Below are 21,629 nucleotides of genomic sequence, written 5' to 3'. Positions count from 1 at the left end.
AATTCGAAGAGGAGGTCGATCGTTCTTTGGATGTTTTATCTGCAAATTGCTGGGGTCTCCCCCGTGATGAGCCAGTCATCCAGGTAAGGGTACACTGGGATTGCCTCCCTGCGTAGGTGTGCCATCGCCAGTACCTTGGTGAATACCCTTGGAGCCAAGGGTATACCAAAAGGCAGCACCTTGAACTGGTAGTGCTGACAGTCCACCTAGAAGTGCAAGAATCTTCTGTGCGCTGGGAACATGGAAATATGAAAATGGGCATCTTTCATGTCCAATGTTGCCATGTAATCCCCTTTTAGGAGGGGGATTACTTCTTGGAGAGTAGTCATGCGAAACTTTTGGGGCTTGACATACTTGTTTGCAGGGCGTAAGTCTAATACTGGGCGCATTGTCAAATCTTTTTTTGGCACAAGGAAGTAAGTTGAACAGATACACTTGTTTACCTGGTTGCCTGGGACGAGTTCTATCGCGTCCTTTGTGAGAGGATTGACGATTTCCTCGAGGAGGATCTTCTGGTGGTCCAGTGAATGCATCTTATGTCGTGGAGGGTGGTTGCGGGGATGCTCTAGCAGTTCGATGCAGTATCCTGCGGACACTGTGGACAACACCCATCTGTCCGATGTAATCCCTTCCCATGCTTGGGTGAAGTTGGAAATGTGCCCCCTACTGGGGATATGTGGGAAGGGACCCTGAGCGGAACGTCACTGCTTTGCGAGAGGGGTACTGCCTTTGCCGGGGCTGCCTCTACCACGGCCCCTCTCGTTACCTCTGCCGTAACTTTGGGTAGTCTGCTGGTTGCCACCCCATGATGTACCCTGTCCCTGTACGTAATTGGAGCCCCTCTGGGAATTTTGACCGTGTGAGCGACGAAATTTACTACTCCCTCTTTGATTAGTGGGCTTATTGGTCAATTGTCCCAGGGACTTTGGAGTATCATACTCGTCTTTGGCAGTTTTTTGTGCTTCCTCTACCGCTTTGTCAAACAAGACATGCGGTTCGACCGGTATGTCAAGGGTTGCCTGGGTCTCGGGTTTAAACCCTGACTGTCTTAGCCAAGTGTGCCTTTTAATGACATTGCTCTCTGCGATGAGTCGGCCTGCATTATCTGCGGCGTCAAAGGTTGTCTTCAGAATGCAACCGGACACGGCTCTACCCTCGGACGCGATCTGGTCCAACTGACCCTTTAGTAGTTCCGGTGCGGAGTCAATGAGAGCAGCTACCTGCTCCCACTGGTGGCAATTATAGCTTGCCAGCAGAGTGGTGGTGTTGGCGATCCTTGCCTGGCAAGCGGAAGTGGAGGCTACTTTCCTTCCTAACCCATAGTTCTTTTGCTCTCCTTGTATGGGGGTGCCTCAGATATTGAGGTGTCCCCGCTCTTTTCCAGGTGTTCGTGATTACCAAGTAGTCGGGCTTCAGTTGACCCCTTATGTAAAGAGGGTCCGACTGGGCGGCCCTGAACATCTTCTCAATTCTGGGGTTCACAGCTTTGGTGAGATTAGGAGGAAGAAGGGAAGGATTAATTCTACATTGGATAGATTTGAGAATAGGAATGGCTTGAGCAATGGGTCTTTTGTCCCCCACTAGCTCCTCCGCAAAGTGGCTCTCTTCCTGCGCCCCCCGAGTATCTATGTGGAAGTGCTCTGCAGCTTTAGCCAAGACCGGATTTAGAAGGGGCTGGTTATCCATAGGTGAGTCAGTAACCTGTGGTTCCTTGCTAACCGGGGAGTCCATATTGTAGACTTCCGCCACGTCTTACTCCTCCTCATCCTGGCCCTCGTCATCTCCATAATACTCAACCCCAGTTTGGTCATCCAGAACCAGTACGTCTGGGTCATCCTCATACTGTTGGTAAGGCTGAATATAGTAAGGGTCTGAAGACAGTCCCTGAGCTGGAGTATCACGCTGAGATCTCTTATTAGGAGGCTGAGGGTCCTTGGATCCTGAAGGAGTAGCATTGTCAGGGGTTTAGCTAAGAAAATGCTGTGGATTTTTTTTCATAAAAATTAGCTAAGGAAGACATTCTCCTCATCACCTTGTCTATGTCCTCAGTGCTCCATTCTCTGGAACTGGGGATGACAACCTCCTGTTGAGGTTCATCTTCTAATCCCCTATAGTAAGGAGTGGGAGGGATGAGCCTGGGTGTAGTGACAGGGGTCTTAGATTTGTCCTTATCGGACGACCTGTTTGTCCTCGTGTACCTGGGGTGCAGAAGTTGAAGGTGTAGAACTTTTCTGCCGTTTGTCCACTTTCCCGTGAGTGAAAGTGTTTCCCTGATGGTTTGGCCTTTCCGGAATCTTTAGACACCTGGCATCGAGATTCGGGGGTACTCTCTCTCTCTCTTTTGAGTGCGCACGTCGGGACTCTGAGGCAGACGCTGCACAGGCTGCCGGAGCGGACTTTGGGTGTGCAGCTTGGGGATGGAGGTCGGATTCGTCTTCCGATGAACGTACCTCCGTTACTTTAGGGAGCGAGGCACTCTTGGCAACTGTGGACGGTTGCCGTGTGTCATGCAGCGACCTGGAACGCCCAGAGGACACCGATTCAGTGGACCGCTCTCTTTGTGCCTCTTTCTTCCGTGAACTCAACACACGTGTCGAGTCTCGGTTGGCCTTGGTGTTCTTAGATGTAGAAGATTGGGTAGCGCTTGTGTCGCCGGGTGTGTTCCCCATAGCTGTCCAGCCGGACAATCCTCTGAGGTCGGGGACTAGCGCTTGGGTGTCTTTAGACACCCCTGTGCTCTCGCCGTCCGAAAGGGCGGCGTCGCTGCCATCACTGAAGGCACCCACCGCTTCCATGGCCTCGAGCTGCCTGGAGTTGCACTGTGCAGAGGGGAGAGTAGCAGTGTGCAGAGGAGGGGAGAGTAGCAGTGTGCAGAGGAGGGCAGAGTAGCAGTGTGGAGAGGAGGGGGGATGTAGCAGTGTGCAGAGGAGGGGAGTGTGCAGAGGAGGGGAGTAGCTTAGAGAGGAAAGGGTAGTAGTGGTGTAGGAGGGGAGAGCAGTAGGTAGGTGGGAGAAGACCAAGTTACTTCTTACCTTGTAACGTTCTTTCGATGGGATGTTCCTCCGAAGTATTCCTTATCTTAGATATCTCTTTCCAGCTTTGCTGGCCTCGGAAATTTTTTCTCTCTAGAGGGCGCTGCGCGTCGACGTCCGCCGAGTCAATGTCCCTCGACAGCCGCCGTATCGACGTCGACGTCATCCTGCCTACAAAGGCCGCGCGCAGCGTCCGTTTCTCAGTTCCGTTTTGTAGCCCACAATAATTCTTTCTGGACTCAACTAATCACCGTGAAGGAGCGTAAGCTGCAACAACAAGGGAAGTAGTACTGCGGGGATGGATGGGAGGGTCGATAAGGAATATGTCGGAGGAACATCCCATCGAAAGAACGTTACAAGTTAAGAAGTAACTTGTTCTTCGAAGGGATTGTGTCCTCTGACGTATTCCTTATCTTAGATAGGCTCCCATAGCAGTATTCTGTTATTGGAGGTGTGAGTACTGACTTCATGCTTCCTTTTATTGATGAATAGAGTGCAATACTGCCCTTCCAAACCTAGTTTCCTGACTGGAGGAGGAATCCAAGTTGTAAAACCGTGTAAAGATATGGACGGACGACCATGTGGCAGCCGCACAAATGTCTCGAACCGGCACTCCTCTTTTGAGGGCCGATGAAGCTGCGATACCTCTGGTCGAATGAGCCCTAAGATTTTGAGGGGGCTCTTTTCCTGCCAGTTTATAACATTCCAAAATGGCTAAAATAATCCATCTGGAAATGGTCTGCTTAGTTATCGGTAGCCCCAGCTTGTGACCCGTGTAGCCTACAAACAGCTGGTCTGCTTGTCTTATCCTAGCCAGTCTACTAATGTAAAAACTTAAAGCCCTTCTTGGGTCCAGCCTGTGTAACCGCTCTTCCTCTTTCCCCGGATGGGGAGGAGGATAGAAAGATGGAAGGGTAATCTTCTGTGTGATATGAAATTCAGAAACCACCTTTGGGAGGAAATTAGGCTTCACTTGCAGAACAACTTTGCCTTTGTGAAAGATTGTATGAGGGGTTTTACAAGAAAGAGCTTGTAACTCGCTCACCCTTCTAGCAGATGTAAGTGCTACTAATAAAACAGTCTTAAGGGTAAGAAATCTTAACAAACAAGAGTGGAGTGATTCGAAAGGTGTGCCCATCAGGAAAATTAGGACTAAATTTAAATCCCATAGGGGAACCTGGAATGGTCTTGGGGGATAAACGTTAGTTAACCCATTTAGAAACTGTATTACCAAGGGTAACTTGAAATAGGATGGTTCTTCCGCAGTGCGTTTAAAGATGGATAGCGCTGCGAGATAGCCCTTGATGGTGCCAACTTGAAGGCCTGAATTCGCTAAATAAAGTAGGAAGGACAAAACCAGTGGTGTACCACATGAAAAGGGATCGATATTCTTTTCCCTACACCCACTGCAAAATCTGTTCCAACGCCAGCGGTATAAAGATTTTGTTGCTGGCCTTCTTGCCGAAAGCAACACCTCCATAACGTCATCAGGGAGGTCCCAATCCTTGTATCTTAGCCTTTCAGAAGCAAAGCGTGAAGGTTGAGGGTTTTGATGTCTGGATGGAGAACCTGACCTCCCTTCTGTGAGAGCAGATTCTCTCTGAGTGGAAGTCGAATTGGAGGGCAGATGGACAAGCCTAGAAGGTCCGGGTACCACGTTCTCTTGGCCCAATCCGGGGCAATTAGGATCATGGTGTTCCGGAATCTTCTCAACCTCCTGATCATTTGAGGAATGACAGGGACCGGTGGAAATGCGTACAGGAGTGGAAACTCCCAGTCCACTATGAACGTGTCTCCCAGAGCTCCTCTCGGGGGAAATTCCCTTGAACAGAACAGATCGCACTTCCTGTTGACACTGGTGGCGAACAGATCCACCCGAGGGGTTCCCCAAAGGGCGAAGATCTCTTGAAGGACTTCCTGAGCTAGTTCCCAGTCGTGGGAGACTCTGCTCTGCCTGCTCAGAGCGTCCGCTGTCAAGTTCTTCTCTCCGGCTAGGTGAACTGCCGATAGAGAGATTCCTTCTTGGATTGCCCAAAACCAGAGCTGCATCGCTTCTCTGCACAGAGGTAGTGATCCTACGCCTCCTCTTTTGTTGAGGTAATGCATGGCCACTGTGTTGTCCGTCATTATCAGGACATTCTTTCCTTGTACAGATGGCAGAAAAGCCTTCAGCGCAAGTCTGATGGCCCTCAGCTCTAACAGGTTGATATGTAGTCTGGACTCCGATGGAGACCAACGACCGCTGATGGTCAAGTCGTTGGCGTTGGCTCCCCACCCCGTGAGTGAGGCATCCGTGACTACTGTCATCTCCGGCCAAGGTTGCCAAAACTGCTCTCCTTTCAGAAGGATCTCCTGACAGGCCCACCACTGAAAGTCTCGAGCCACCCTGTCGGGAACCTGAAGATGATCTGTCCTTCTCCCTGAGAATTGTGACCACTGAGTTCTCAGTGCCCACTGGAGAGATCTCATTCTCAGGCGAGCCTCTGGCACTAGGAAAATGCAGGATGCCATGAGGCCTAGCAACCTCAAAAAGTCGAAGGCTGGGAAACATTGGGCATTTTGAAACTTGGTGACCATCTGTAGAATATCTTGAGCCCTCACCTCTGGTGGCGAGGCTTTTCCCAGGGAAGTGTCCAGGATCGCTCCGATGAACTGGAGTCTCTGCGATGGTATCATTTGTGACTTCTTTAAATTGAGGGAGAAGCCCAGTCTGTGAAGGGAGTAGCAAACATGATCTAGCTGGATCTGAGCTTGCTCCTAAAATACAGCTCTGATCAACCAATCGTCCAGGTAGGGGTAGACGTGAATCCCTTCCCTCCTTAGACTTGCAGCCACTACCGACATTAACTTGGTGAAGACTCTCGGGGCGGAGGTCAGCCCAAATGGCAGCACTCGAAATTGATCATGAGAGTTGCCAATTGCAAACCTCAGGTATTTCCTGTGTTTGAGATGGATTGGCACATGGAAATAAGCGTCCTGAAGGTCCAGAGATACCAACCAGTCCTGGAACTGAAGGGCCTGAAGGATCTGAGAGAGAGTTACCATCTTGAATTTGTCTTTCCTGAGGAATTTGTTCAATTCTCACAAGTGCAAGATGGGTCTCAGTCCTCCGTCTTTCTTTGGAATGAGAAAGTAAGGGGAGTACCAGCCCTTGTTCCTCTACGCTACAGGTACCGGTTATATGGCACCTTTCTCTAGCAGGTCTAAAATTTCCTGCAAGAGGAGCGGATCTGGAGCTTTTTGACAGCTGATCCCCGGTGGATGACTCGGAGGTATGCGTAGGAGAGGCAGGCAGTAACCTTGTGCAACTGTCTCCAATGCCCAAGCATCTGACGTGATAGCCTGCCATACCACCAGATGTTGAGTTAACCTGCCTCCTACAGGTGTCTTGTGAGGGAAGTCCTCAGAGGGGTTTTGGGGCGGCTGATGCAGATGCCGATGGTAAAGAGGCACCTGCTGTTGCTGCGGCTTTTGAATATCTACCCCATCCACCTCGGGTAGTTCTTTGTCCCCTTTGAGCCGGTCGTCCTCTACCTCTTCCGAATGCGGAGTAGAAGCGAAAGGACTTGCCTCTCACAGAGGTTCCTGTGGGACGGAAAGGTGTCTGACGGATTGCAGCACCTAAAGATTTTGCTGCTGCCTTTGATGTTTGCAGTTTTCCTAAACTGTCATCCGCCTTTTTCCCAAACAAAGAAGAGCCATCAAATGGCATGTTCAAGAGCCTGGCTTGCACATCTGGGGCAAAACCAGACTTTCTCAACCAAGCAAATCTCCTGGTTGTTGTACTTGCCGCCATTGCTCTGCTGATACTGTCAGCCGAATCAATGCCCGTCTGGAGGGATTCGCACATAGCATCTTTACCGTCCTTTATGATATTTAGGAACGCCTCCCTTTCTTCTCCCTCCGGGATGCAGTCAGCCGCTGTAGAAGCACACTCCCAAAGTGTATGGCTAAATCTAGCAAGGGTGCAAGTAGCATTAATAGATTTTAACGCCATGCTACATGCCGAAAAGACTTTCTTAGCCATAGCATCGTTATTTTTTATCGTCCCTGTCCTGTGGGACGGTAGGGTAAGCAGTCTTGATGTCAGTAGAAGATGCTGCCTGTACCACCAGACTTTCTGGGGATGGGTGTTTGGACAAAAACTCAGGGTCTGCAGAAGATACCCTGTATTTAGTAGACAGTTTTTTATTTACTGCCGGGACGACATCTGGGGTTTCCCAGTTCGTCATTATTTTTCTTTGAAGAGCTTTATGAATAGGTACTACAGGATCCTCCTGTGGACCTTTATCAAGAATATCCGCGAGGTCATCCTGTTGGAAAGCCTCTGAAGGTGTTGACCACCCCATAAATTCTGTAATCCTGGCCATTAAGGCTCTCTAAGGGGTTTCAGCATGCTCCCCCGGGTCTGGCCTAGCGAACTCCACCTCTGGGGAAGTGTCTAAACCACTTGTCTCATGTAAGGAATCATGGAGTTCCTTTAATCTGCGTTCCTCTGAGGATAACTCCTCTTGAACTGGGGTTGCAGATCCCTGCAACTCAAATGTCTCTTCTTGGTCAGACAGTTCTCCCTCTTCCATAATTGAGGACATTGTTCTCAATTGGTCTGAACTCACAAAGGGTGTGAAACCCATCTCCAAGGCAGAGGGTGCCAAACTTCTTGTAATCGGCCTCGAAAACGTCGATGTCGTCGACGCCGAAGGCTTCGAACGTGGCGTCGAAAACAAAGGTGGAGGCCTCGAGGTCCTCGATGGAATCGGAATTCTGCTTGAGGATATCGACAATCTCAACGACATCGTCATCGAAGACCTGGGAATAGCCACTGGGTGAGCCGCAACCGTGACTTTCCTTGGCGTCGAGTCGACAGACCAGTGTGTCGAAGGTCCCTTCGACAACGGCGTCGAAGACACCGGCGTCGACGGAACCTGCGAAGAAGGATTCGAGGTCTTTGCTTTACTCGAGGGTTCGTGACGCGCTCGAGAAGCTTCCTTCGCCGGGTGCTGCGACTCGCGGCGTTTTGGACCTTCGGGTCTTTTGAACAGAGCATCGCTCTCGGCAGTCTTCGAGGGGGTCGAGGCCGCTTTCTCAAAGACGCTCATCATATTTTTTCGGAATTTCTCCCATTCAGCCCGGGAACTGTTTCGTGGGACAAGGGATTCTCTTAGGTGAAACAGAGGAAGAGGACGACGAAGAAGGGGATCTTCGGCGTCTCCTTTTCGAGTGCTTCGATCTCGAGGAGTGATGAGACCCGCTTCAAGACCTGGAGCGCGAATGGTGACGAGGAGACGAATGTCTCGACTTCGTCGAGGAAGAAGAAGCTTTAGAAGTCTTACCTTTTTCCAGCTTCCCCCTACGCTCCTTCAGGGCCTTAGCTGTCATGCACATACAGTCCTCGCACTCCGAACAATGATGTTCAGCTCCCAAACACCACTGACAGAACCTGTGAGGGTCCGTCAGCGACATCTTTTTTCCACAGTCTCGGCATTTTTTAAAGCCGGACCGAGGGGTCGTCAGTTCAGACGAGGAAGCCATCGAGTATGGATCGAATATCTCGAGGAAAATGGAATAATTCTCTACGAAACTGAGCAACGATATTCCGAGGCACTGAGTAAGCGTGGAAAAACGGAACTGAGCAACGGACGCTGTGCGCGACCTTTGTAGGCAGGATGACGTCGACACGGCGGCTGTCGAGGGACATCGACTCGGCGGACGTCGACGCGCAGCTCCCTCTACAGACAAACAATTTCCGAGGCCAGCAAAGCTGGAAAGAGATATCTAAGATAAGGAATACGTCGGAGGACACAATCCCTTTGAAAGATACCATTGGAGAAACAGCTTGCGAGAGGGAAAGCGTAGGATGAGAGGGAAGAAGAGAGGCGAGTAACATCAGAGAAAGAAGTAGAAGGGCGTGGAAGACCAGCGAGTGCCCGGAGTGACAAAGACAATATTCAACTGGTGTCTCTGGTAGGAGTCACCTAGATTGTACCAAGAGGAAGTCCAGATAGATGAGGGATATGACTATGACATCACAAGACGACAAACAGGTAAACCCCACCATCTAAACGCTCTCCGTAGTACCAGCCCGGGATAGAGGAATGCCTGGGTTAGGGTCGGACTGCCATTCCTAGGTTATAAAGAGATAGGGACAGCCATTAGGCCTTTCCAGATTTAAAAATAATACCACTGAAGCTCCTTTGGGAGTTGGTGCATTCTTGAGGCCATCTGTGACAACTTACTTCATTGTGAAGTAATGACTCAATGTTACTCTTGTGTGCATTCTCCCAGTTAGGCAAGGGGTAAACAATTCTGGTTGTAAGCTACTTGCCAAGCATAAAAAGTCACATGCCACCTCAGTTCTCCACATACAAACAGCACACCATTTCTTATTCGCCAAGAGTCAATTAACACCAGCCAATGGCTTGTGGCGAGTGCACATTTTGAGGCCCGGTTTAGGTGATTATCCCCCTCTGCAGCAGGCCATACCAGGTGGTAAGTGCCCACATCCTAAATTAGAAAGGGATCAATTAATGATTATTGCCATTACCATTAACATTGCAGGATTACATCCATGTTGACTGTTGCATGGAGAGTGCAAGCCGTTTCTTCGAACAAAAAAAAATTGTAATCAAGATGGCCATAATGGAAATGGTTAAGGCAGCATGTAGAGTCCCTTAATTCATTACCAAGGTAAGCCCTGAAGGAGCAAAGGCAGACAGGAGCGGAGAAGGACATGTACTTTAATTTTGAGAACAGGGGTGAGGAGCAGCAGACCACGCAACAACTTCGCTCAGCTCGAAGGCCTTTCCAGAGTATTCAGGCCATAATCCAAACAACCCAACAGGCAACTGTGAAGTGGGGGAGAAGTCAATGCAAACTAATATGCCAAATTATATTGTTTGCTTCGCGACAACTACTTCTCCTGGCCCCAGAGCACAAATACTTCCTGTGACCTGAAAGGCCAAGATGTAAGCACTTAAATCTTTCACATGTATATTAGCAATTGGTGCCCCAACAGCCCATCCTGTCCCCAGGCGGCATTAAAATTAGAGCGGCTAAGTACAAGATCTGGTGGAGAAGGGAGGGTGAGTTTTCATTATGGGCAAGGACAGAGTGAATTAAAACCTGTAGTTGATTGCCCCTGCTTAAATGCCTGCACTGCCCGCTGCTCAGCCAGAAGAGAAGCAGTCCTTGATTGGAACAGATAGGTTTGGGACGTGGTGGAGGAGGAAAATGTTTGGGTGCTCCTTCTCACTTCCATTTAGTTACAAGCATTAGACTGCCCTCTCCAAAGCAATCAACTGCACCCTCAAAAAAACGAAATATAGATTTTTCTATCCAGCCTCGCAGTTCTAATGGTGTCCATCCAGAAAGATGTCCTGCTCGCCCCCAAAACTACACCTCAGGATTCTTTAGGAAATGGTCACCTCTTTCACCCCAACAGTTGAGCAGAATAACAGCCACCCCTCCTCAAACATGTCTCCTGAATGCCAATTTATTGCGCTTATGTTCTCAGAGGTCACGGACGCCCTGTTGGCAGGAGGCGGCGACTGCAACTCAGGGTGTGGAGAGTGGAAAAGGCGGATTAGCGTAGATAAGACGTAAAGCAGATGTGGCTCTGTCTGAGAGGAACTCAGTCCACCCACATGCTTTCCCAGTAAGGCTTCCGAGAGAGCTTTCAGGCAGCTATAATCACGACAATGCACTCTGCCTTAAGCCAAAAACCACATTCACTGGCGGGTGCCCTTGGTTGCACCCAGCTTACCAATCTATAAATCCTGGCCCCTGAGGTCAAGTGTTTCAGTGTGGCGACAGAGGGTGTTAGACTATTTTTTAGGGGGTATTAGCAGAGCCTGGCAAAGGCTATTTTGTCCCACATGAGATGGTGGGGTGGCATGAGGCTCGTGGGAATAAATGGTAACCTTAAACACTGCATGGCCCGAAAGCCAGAGCAGAGCACTTGAGCGTAGTAATCTCACGTGACTGATTGGAAAAACACAGCACTGCAGCTCTCTGCTGGTGGAAGCATACACATCCACATGCTTAAAACAACATCTGGCGTTGCAGCTATCATAGGTCTAAGGGTCCCTTATTTGTAGCAGAAGTAGCAATCAAGCAAAGCCGCACTCCATCCAACCAGATTTGGACCACACCCACTATAATTGGGGGGACCAGTCCACACCACTAGGAGTACAAGCAAATGATCACTCTTTCTATAACACTTTGCCTTATCAGACATTCACAACAGTCAACTGACAGAAGTCCAGGGCCTATACACCGACATGTCTCCAACTGGGAGACAAACGCTTTGAGGTGGCAACATGTGGCGGTCAACAAAAATCAAAATAAATAATAAGACATACATTGTAATGGGGCACTTGTAGTAAAAATGCTCACTGGTTTTGTGTTTCTACCGTCACCCCTGTGTGCCTCCTACAGCCGTACATTGCTCTACATACTAACCTGCAGCACACCTGGATGCAGTGCATAATACAATATGCGTACTCTCCCCCCTGTCTGACTGCTTTTCGAGTTTGAAGCATACACAAACTCAAATACTGGATGTGTGATGATAGGCGATCATTGTTTGCACTACCAACTGACCAATTATGACCTGGCTCCTGGTGCTTTGGTAAAAGGTTGCTTATTACCAATAGGCCTTTAGGACACATGTACTGCGTCATTAACCCAAACTAGTAAATGGTTCTTTTTAGACAACCAATGAGTGTACATCCATTTCCTGCTAAACGCAGGCAGCAACATTTTAGAAATGAACCACATATCCATGTGCTGATATAATAAAAGGAAACCAATTATGAGTTATCTCCCAACAATGGTTCTGAAATATTAAGGAGGCACATCAAAAGCATAGATGCACCTTATATCGCCTCAAGAACACACCAACTCTCAAAGACAATTCAAGGGTTTTTATTACTTCTGTAGTCAAGGGGCACTCTAAGGGCCATCCCTTCTATCTGGTCTACAAATGGGCGTTCCCTCCCAAACCATGCGTCCTTCAATCTGGGATAGTCACTAAAGACCAGTAACCCCTACCGTCTACAAATCTGTTATCTAAGTGTGATGGCCTAAAGGCAGAACGCCTGCTCTACCAAGCACTCCCTCCGGGAACAGTCCAGGTGATCCCTGCTCTAAAGTCCCCAATATGATGTAGGTTATGGATTTGTGCATTTCAGACATTCAGGCCCTACTTGAGATTATCCTTACACGCCCAACTATTCCTCTCCTTATGTCTAGCTGTCACTCTCCCTTACCTCCTACTCTCCTCGCTTCTATGCTATCCACAGTCTCTCCTCTCTCTCCCCGACAATCCCTCCTCTTTCCCTCCAATGTTCCTCTTTCTAGTATTTACCTCCACCATTAGTCACTACTACGCTCCTCCTTTCCTTTCCACTACTTCTTCCAGCCTTCCCTCTCCACACTACTACCTTACCCGCATCACTACTATATTCCTCCCTTTGCCGCACCACTACTCCTCCTCCTCCTCCTCCTGCCACACCCCTCCTCCTCCTCCTCCTCCTCCTCCTCCCCCCTTTGCCACACCACTACTCCTCTGTTTGCTGCACCACTACTCCTCCTCCTCCTCCTCCTCCTCCTCCGCACCAGCACTAATAGCTCCCCCTTCTCCACACTAATAGCTCCCCCTTCTCCACACTACTACCCCCCCCCTCTCCGCACCGCTACAGATTCCACCCACACCCTTCACCCCTCCATTCACTTCCCCAGCCACTCTCTTTCACTCCCCCCTTCCCCTCAATCACTCACACACACCATCAAATGCAATTACCACCGTCTCCCACCAACGTATACCTCACCGTTCACATGCCAACAATTTTTATCTATACCTCTCTGCTCTGTCTTTCCTCCGCCTGCTCTCTTGGTCCTCCTGCTCCTCCCTTGAACGCACCTCGAACAACCCACACCTTCTTACTTCCTGTCCTGCCTTTTATCGAAACTTCCCCCTTCCACTGGCTCTCGTCCCTCAGCTGGTTCTCTGGGCCAACAGCTGAATGGCCTCTATCCCGAGGAGGTGTTGCAATCACGAAAGCATTCAAAAGGGTTCTTAAGACCTGCTCTTTCTCCATGTACGAAACCGCCCATCTCCCGCAACAGTGGCATACAAAAGTGTATGTGCCAGTTCATGCGAGGATCTCACAGATGTTGTCTATTGGGGATGCCAGCTTGTGAAGTGTGCCACACTACGCAGCCCCTCTGCAGGTGAGCATATGGTCTGTGATCGTGTAATTCCTGCCAGGCACTTCAGGCCCTGACTCGCAATGGCGTGTTGCTGCCGCTGGTCGAGGTCTCAGAAGGATTTGGCTGAACGCTCTGCGCTCAGATTCGCTGTGATGCATCAACTGAGGCAGGTTGCATTGTGGCTTGCTTGCTTCAGGCTGCTGCAAGTTTGTTCTGCCTCTTGCTTGCTCAGCTTGGTCCAGCTCTAGGCACAACGGCTGTCCCATTAGAGTGGATGATGTAGATCATACAAGACAGAGGTACACTAGCTAGAAGGCTAGAAAGGATCTGTGCACACGTGATAGGACAGTGGTCATTTGGTCTCGTAAACGGACATGGGTAAGAGATATGGACTGGGGCCCTCCCAACTCCCAAACCCAGCCTCTGGGATAGGACTGGCTCTGAAGCAAATCCTGGTCGGCCTCCCACCCCAGACTGAGAGGGACTGAAACACCACTTGACATGGACAGCTCTCTGAACCGGTCACACTTACAAATACACATCTAGTTATTGCAGAGCTCTAGTGCATGCCCAATAAGAGGTTCTATATCTATAAGCTGCCTGTTTGAGGCCTCTCCAGAAAAGGATGCTTTTTTTTGGACACCCTCAGAGCAGTCTCAATCGAACCACGAACAGGCATACACCACTTTCATTGTGGGGTTTCACCCTCTGAACTGGCCATACCAGGTAACCCTGCAACACCCTTTTCCTCCTGCGCTTCCGGGTTCTTCGCCCAAATCCTCCAAGGATCTTTTAGGAATTTCCCAGTACCTCTTTCTCCCCCGTGCCTCTTCCCCTGCCCTCCGCCCCAAACAATTATCAATGTGCCCCTTCTGGACCCTCCTTTCGGCTTCCAGGCCTGCTCGTCAGTCTTGCGCCCCCCCTCCTCTTTGTTGGCGGGATTCTTTGGTTGGCCTTTCCTGTGTAGCCTCACTTATGGGTAGTCCAAGAAACGCAGCCCACAGACTCGAAAAAGCAATAAGAAACAAGCATTTCTAAACATTTTTTGTCATGTAGGCCCAACAAGTATAGACAGCACATGGGTGCAGCAGGGGCTGTTTCTTTGGGTAATCCAACTTGCATCAGCAACAGTATGAATGCAGGAAAATCATCGAAAGCTTTAAAGACCAGGTTTTTGCACAACTTTCATTAAAATAAAATGCACATTTATCAAAATAAATTGGACGGGGACAGATCTGGAAGGGGTCACTAATTTAGAGGGCAACAGAGCTGCATAGAACCAGAAAATATAGAATATAGGTTTTACGACTTGCAGGTCATAATGCAGCCTGCATATACTTGTATTTTATTTTTTATTAAATGTATAGATTTAACTCTTACTTTGTTATTTAAGTAGGAGGAATATACTGTTGAATACAACAAAAAGGTGGGCTGGCTTGCCCAGGTATTGAATGATCAAAGTCAAATTTGTGGAAATACATCTCATACAGAAAATCTTTTTCCCATTGCATGTAATGTTCCCCTTTTCTGCTGAGGGATTAGAAACCCAACATTATTTCGGTAGACCTATATTACAGTTATAGTGCCCAAGAAAAGAGGTACTTACCGGATAGCATCGCTCTGTCACCAAGGCATGCAGTTTATGGCGGTCAAAACTGTAGGAATGAAAGGACAAGAAACTTGAAAACAGCAGGCTTTAGTTTAAAAAAGAAACAAAAGGACACGGCTGTCCTTGAAACAAGACTGGAAATATAAGCCTAAAACATGACTGCAGCTTTGTTGTCCCTGTGATACCCTATTAAGGTTGCTCCCAGTGCCCCTATTGAAGGATTTCAAGAACGCAGCCCAGAAAAAGGTGCAATACCAACACCCTCTCTCACCTACCCCTTCGCCAGACTGAGGTCTCACATTTCCCTTACCCAAACAGACAAGCACAGCCTGACACATGGCTCCCTCATAATTCAGCCCGGGATGTATTCGCCCAGTCTTAACCAGAACTAGTTGTGTGCCCCTTCACCTACAGACCTGCCCAGATGAGGATCCGCCACAGACTTGGACCCTGGTTGCTAATCCACATACTGGGTTTCTAAAACGTGTATGTCCTATGTTCAGGCTCACTTACTAAGTTTAGTGAGACAAGTATATCTATGTTCAAACTCACTAGCTAAATTTAGTGAGGTAGGTCGACCGGTTTCAGCGGGGAAACTAATTTTCCACTTTCTTTAGGACTGTACAGTGTGCCTCCTGAGGCCCTCTACTTTGGCATAAATAGACAGTCATTAGATGTTGCTGTCTTCCAATTTCTTGGTCTGGCACGGGCGCCTTCTACATTGCTGGGACATCTCATCACTACGGGCAATTTCTCCGTTTCCGGCGTAATTGCTCAACTCGTAGCGAATACGACACACAAGCAGAGGGACTGGTGAGAGAACTGCAGGAAAGGAGCTATCCAGTAAAAATCATAAGACATGCTAGCAAAAGGGCATGCAACATCCCGAGAGACGTGACACTGGAACAACACCCCAAGAGAAAGCCAGATAACAGCAGTATTCAGCCATTCACTCATAGTGAATCGAATCAAAAAAAAGGTGAAAAGACTGGCACATCCTAAATGTAGGTGAGAATACTCTGAATACTCCAAGGTTCGCCATTAAGAGAAGACGAAACATAGGAGACAGTCTGGTGCAAACTTATAAACAGAAGGAGACGACACAGAACCAACCAACAGTGTGGAATTGGCTAAAAGCCATGGGCCATACACCATGTGGCTCATGCTCAGCTTGTCCCTTTAAAAAACGAACTACAACTGTTGATATCGGGTGTAACCCCGCCATGGGAACAAAGGGTGCTGACCAACTGCAATACCTCTAATGTAGTCTACCTGATAAAAAGCCCCTATAATAAGATATATATAGGGATGACCTCAAGACCTATAAAAGTACGGACTGGTGAGCACAGATCCAATATAAGGATGAAAAGGACCACTGCCCCACTGGTAGAGCATTACCTACAAATGAAACATACGGAGAATGAGGTGAGCTGGACTATATTGGAAAAGTTATTAAAACCCAAAAGAGGTGGTAACTTGGGAGCAATGCTGCTAAAACGAGAACAACCGTGGATACTCAGGCTCAAGAGCCACTTAATTCGCCTGAACGAAGGAATATGTTGGCAAACCTTAGCAGTTCTGTGAATACTGATATCTTTAACCAACACAATTATAAATCTGGCAACAGTGACCAATGAACATCAGTAGTCGCATTTATCTTAACCAGACAGCACGTCATTTGTCATTATATAAAAAAAGAGACCGTACAATACATACATCTGTAAAAGACATAGATGTATTATGACATTTAAATTCTGCCCAAGAAAAATATGTGGCACTATACACAATGCTATATTGTTGAGATCACTACTAAACACAGTATCATGGGCACTGAAAAAAAAGACTAGAATTGGCACAGATTCGGCACAGATTCACCAAAAAGCGATTCATTAATTAACAAAAAAGAGAAGACATGGAATCCGTGTAGTAAATGGCCGGCCAAAATAAATAATGAATTGTGGCACAAGTGAACAATAGTTATGTATACACGAGGTTCAGTATCTAATTACATAACACCGAATACCAGCCGTTCTTTATGTGGAAACTAAAAAAAGGACTTTAGTCCTTGTAGGATGATACATAAGGAATATCCTCCTAAAATGGCGTCTGGAAACTACTCTGGCAAAAACAGGAGTCGGGCACAGCGAGACGTTAGTTCAACATCAGGTAAAGTGAGTGCTTATTGTTTCTACTCTCTAGTCTGTAGTGGGATAAAGATTATAGAAGGAACAAGTTACTTACCTGTAACTGTTGTTCTCCAGCATGGGTCTGACATGGATTCACATGCTCATGAATATTCCCAGTCGACAGGCTGGGAATCCTCGGTACAGAAAAAAATGAGTATCAGTTTTGTTTCTGATCCGTCTTTCTTAGTAGTAACCAATCGCTGGTCTCTGGGTCATACTGCCCCCAGGCAATGACTGCCCTCTCCCTAAGCCCCTCCCCTGGCAGCCATCCTCAGATTCGGTAGCACGTAAAGTGGCAGTAGGACAAAGTGAAGAGCCGCAGAGGGGGAAGGAGGGAGGGTTTGCATGTGAATCCATGCTAGACCCATGCTGGAGAACAACAGTTACAGGTAAGTAACTTGTAACTTCTCCAGCATGGGGTCTGGCATGGATTCACTTGCACATGAATATAAGAATACATAGCAGTACACACATGCACAACCACGGGGAGGTGGCAAGGCTCAACATTAAGCATTACATAAACTCAACATTAATCATCTCTTACCTCCTCACCAGGCCCACCTTCAAGCGAACAGGTTGCGCAGGACTGCTTGGCCGACCCTGGACTCCTCCCTGGAATCCCAGTCGACGCATTAGAATCTTGTGAATGTGTGCGTCGACCTCCACGTAGCAGCCCTGCAGATGACCAGCAGGGGTACACCAGACAAGAACGCCGTGGTAGCAGCGATCGCTCTGGTCAAATGGGCTCTCGGACCGCCGGGCAACGGTCGGTTTGCCAACTGGTGACAGTGCATGATGCAGCCGGAGAGCCATCTGGAAATGGAAGCCTTCGAGGGCCTTCCCTTGGTTCACAGGTTCAAAGTTCACAAACAGTTGTGATGTCTTCCGAAAACTCTTTGTGCGGTCCACGTAGCACTTCAGCGCTCTAGCTACATCCAGCGAGTGCAAGGTCCTCTCGGCCGGCAACAAAGGCGACGGGAAGAAAACTGGCAACACCAAGGGTTCGTTGAGGTGGAAGTCCGACGGCACCTTGGCATGAAGGAAGGGTGCGTCCTCAGCACCACCCTCGTCTCGTGAAAAGTCAAGTATGGAGTCTTGCAGGATAGGGCCTGGATCTCTCCCACTCGTCGTGCGGAGGTGATCACCACAAGAAATGCTGTTTTCCACGATAGGAACTTCAACGGTGCCGAATGCAGAGGCTCGAAGGGTGCCCCCATGAGCCTGGTCAGCACCATGTTGAGCTCCCACGCCGGGGCCGGAGCCTTCACCGGCGGGAATGAACGGAACAGTCCCTTCATAAACGCCTTCACCAGGCGATGAGACCACAGAGGTGATTGTCCCGTAGTTCTGGTGTAGCGGGAGATCGCCACTAGATGTATTTTGATGGAGGCATGAGCCAGCCCCGCCTTGGCCAGCGACAGCAGGTACGGCAGCACTTGAGGGGCCGCAATTCACAGAGGGTTAATCTTCTGTGCACGGCAACAGACAACCTCTTCCATTTGTGTCCATAGCACTTGAGAGTTGAGGACGCCCTGGCCTTTGCAAGCACCTCCTTGCAGTCCGCCGCGATATCGTAACCTCCAATCTCTAGTGCCGCAGGAGCCAGGCCTGCAAGTTCAGAGACCCTGGGTCATGATGGAGGATGGCGCCTCCTTCTCTGGAGAGAAGATCTGCGTCTGTCGATAGTTTGACTGGGGGGGGTGGGGGACGCTGACAAGTCCAGAAGGTCCGGGAACCAGATCGGTCTCGGCCACGCCGGTGCGACGAGGATCATCCTGCACTGGGACCTCTCGAGTTGGTTGACGAGTCGCAGTAGCAACAGGGGGGCAGGGGGAGGGGGAACGCATACAGGAACAGGCCGTCCCAGGGGAACAAGAAAGCATCGCCCATGCTCCTCGGCTGGGGAAACCTGCTGGCGAACCTCTGGCACTTGGAGTTCGCCGCCGTCGTGAACAGGTCGATCTGGGGTTGCCCCATCGTCGGAAAAGTCGATCCACTTGGTCCTGACGCAGTTCCCACTTGTGGCACGAGCGCAGCTCCCTGCTGAGTGAGTCGGCGATGGTGTTCTTTATCTAGACTTCAAAACTGTCCTCCTCCTCCATGCCAGTAAGACTGAGATTCTACTCATCGGCACACCCACTCCCCTCCTTCCCTGCAGCTCTCTGGCCGGCCTCTCTTGGCCCTCCTCCCACTCCCATCTGCAAGGCTAATCGGGGTCATCTTCGACTCTGCACTCTCCTTCTCCCCTCACATCTCCGACGTCTCTAAGAAGTCACACTACCAGCTGCACCTCCTTAGAGGTATTCTTCCTTTCCTCTCCTTCCCCCAGAAGCTCACTGTCTCCAGAGACCTGGTCCTCTCCAAGCTAGACTACTGTAACAGCCTCTATCTAAACCTTCCTGCCTCCACTCTCCACCCTCTGCAACTTATCCAGAACAGGACTGCAAGACTTGTCCGTGGCCTCAAGCCCAGGGATCGTATCTCTCCAGGACTGAAATCTCTGCACTGGCTCCCAGTGGCTGCGAGGATTAAATTCAAAACCCTCTGCATTGTACACCAGGCCTTCTGGGGTCTGGGGCCGCAATACCTTCAACTCTCTCTTTCTAAATATCTTACTTCTCGAGCTCTTCGCTCATCTGCCTCCAACTCCATCAGGGTCAGGCGCTTCTCCAAGCAACAGGTTGGTGGCAGATCACTCTCCTCTGCAGGGGCCTCTTTCTGGAACAGCCTTCCTGCCTCCCTGAAACTCGAGGAGAACCATCTCCGGTTCCGGAAACACCTCAAAACCTTCCCCTTTGCTTCTGCTTTCTCTCCTCCCCTCCCTTGCTGAATTCCTGACTGAAATTGCACTGGTTACCTGGCCACCCTTTTCTGATCTCTGGCACAGGCCCCGTCAACTGCCCACCTGCACTGCCTCCCTGGAAACCCCTGCACTTGGGGACTGTTTTTTCTGTATCCTTCAGTCCCCCTTCCAGCACTTATGTCTGCACTTTCTTGCACTTGCCACCAGCTGGCTGTTTATGCATTTTATCTTATTTATTCCACTTCCCATGTACTGCACTTTCCCCTTCCCCCATGCACTCCCCCCCCTCCCATGCACTTGCGCGATCTGAATGACACCTGGCCTAGTAGGATAGTTGTCTGTCCTCCCTTTGTCCGCCCCCCTTGCCTCGTCGTGCCTTGAAACACTTCTGTATAGGAGCGTTATAAATGCCATATCTCCCAGATCCATGAGCAGTTGGACGGTCTTCGCTGTGTGCTCGACGGCAAGTTCCCTTGTGCTTGCTCGGAGGAGCCAATCATCCAGGTAGGGTTAAACGTGGATCCCCTGCAGGCGCAGCCGCACCGCCACTGGTGCTAGGCACTTGGTAAATACCCTGGGTGCCGACTTCAATCCGAATGGCAGGGCCTTGAATTGGTAGTGCCGTCCTTGGACTACGAATATGAGAAACTTTCCGAGTCCTTTTAGAATGGGGATGTGGAAGTAAGGATCCTCCAAGTCCAGCAACGATAGGAAGTCGCCTTCCACCAGCTGTCCCAGCACATGCTGGAGGGTGATCATCCAGAACTTCTGGGCCTTGATATATTTGTTTAACTGACGCAGGTCCAGGATGGGGCGCCAACCGCCCGTCTTCTTTCTGACGAGGAAGTATCTTGAGTATACTCGGAGCCCCGGAGCCTCTTCGGGACAAGCTGGATGGCTCCCTTCTTGAGCATCGCCCTTACTTCTAACAGCAGCTGAGGGATGTGATTTTCCTTCCTGGCCACGGGAGGAATGCGGGGGGGCTGGGGGAGGACTTCTTTAGGAATTCGAAAGTGTGCCCGTGGGCCAGGGCATCCAGCACCCAATGGTCGGTGGAGATGGACTCCCACATGCTGACAAACTTCGCCAGCCAGCCTCCCACCAGGGTGCTCCGGTGGGGGCCCGACGCTACGGCCGGTTCAGTCCGGCTTGGAGGCGGCCTTGCCGCCCTGGCCTCCTTGGCGACGGCGACAAGATCCTCCTGACTTGCCGCATCCTCTGTAGGCCTCTTGCGACGAGGAACAGGCTGCCTGGCGGTACGTAGAGGAGCCACCGCCAAATACTTTGAAGGCACCTTGCTTGCCTCCGGAGTTCCGAAAGGGCGGCCGTCGTTGCTGCATAACTCCCAAGGCCCAAGCAGTCTCTGTGTCGGTCTTGATGGCCTGAAGTGACTCATCTACTGTCTTCCCAAACCGGTTGTTCCCGTCGAAGGACATGTCCAGAACTCTGGTTTGCACGTCCTGGCGGAAATCTGTTGCCTTGAGCCATCCCCGCCGTCGAAGGCAAACGCTGTTGTCCAACTGGCGGAACCCGGTGTCCGCGATGTCCGTGGCCACCGTTATGGCGTGGTCCAACGCCACCTTACCTTCCTGTAGGATCTCCAGGGCCTCCGCCCTCTTGTCGTCCGGTAGCAAGTCCAGCAGGGGAGCGATCTTGTACCACAACTCCCTGTCGTAGCGGGCCACAATCGCTAGGGTGTTGGCCGTCTTAATTGTCGTCGCCGCAGACGAGAGGACTCGTCGTCCCATGGCGTCCAGTTTCTTTCCCTCGCCGTCAGGTGGAGAGGT

At 49.9% G+C, this 21,629-nt stretch overlaps 1 protein-coding gene across 2 annotated transcripts in view; it reads right to left on the bottom strand.

Annotated features, from left to right (window-relative positions):
- MRPL45 (mitochondrial ribosomal protein L45) overlaps positions 1 to 21,629 on the bottom strand; it is a 302,735-nt gene that overhangs the window by 89,367 nt on the left and 191,739 nt on the right. For both annotated transcript variants that reach the window (XM_069634660.1, XM_069634661.1), the window contains exon 5: positions 14,851 to 14,899. In XM_069634660.1, the coding sequence (XP_069490761.1) occupies positions 14,851 to 14,899 (49 nt within the window). The remainder of the gene's footprint in view (positions 1 to 14,850; positions 14,900 to 21,629) is intronic.

Source organism: Ambystoma mexicanum, chromosome 13 (assembly GCF_040938575.1).
Source record: "Ambystoma mexicanum isolate Mex_15411 chromosome 13, UKY_AmexF1_1, whole genome shotgun sequence".
Taxonomy (NCBI): domain Eukaryota; kingdom Metazoa; phylum Chordata; class Amphibia; order Caudata; family Ambystomatidae; genus Ambystoma; species Ambystoma mexicanum.
The sequence above is the reverse complement of the archived record's forward strand: the minus strand, read 5'-3'. Positions and strand labels throughout refer to the sequence as shown.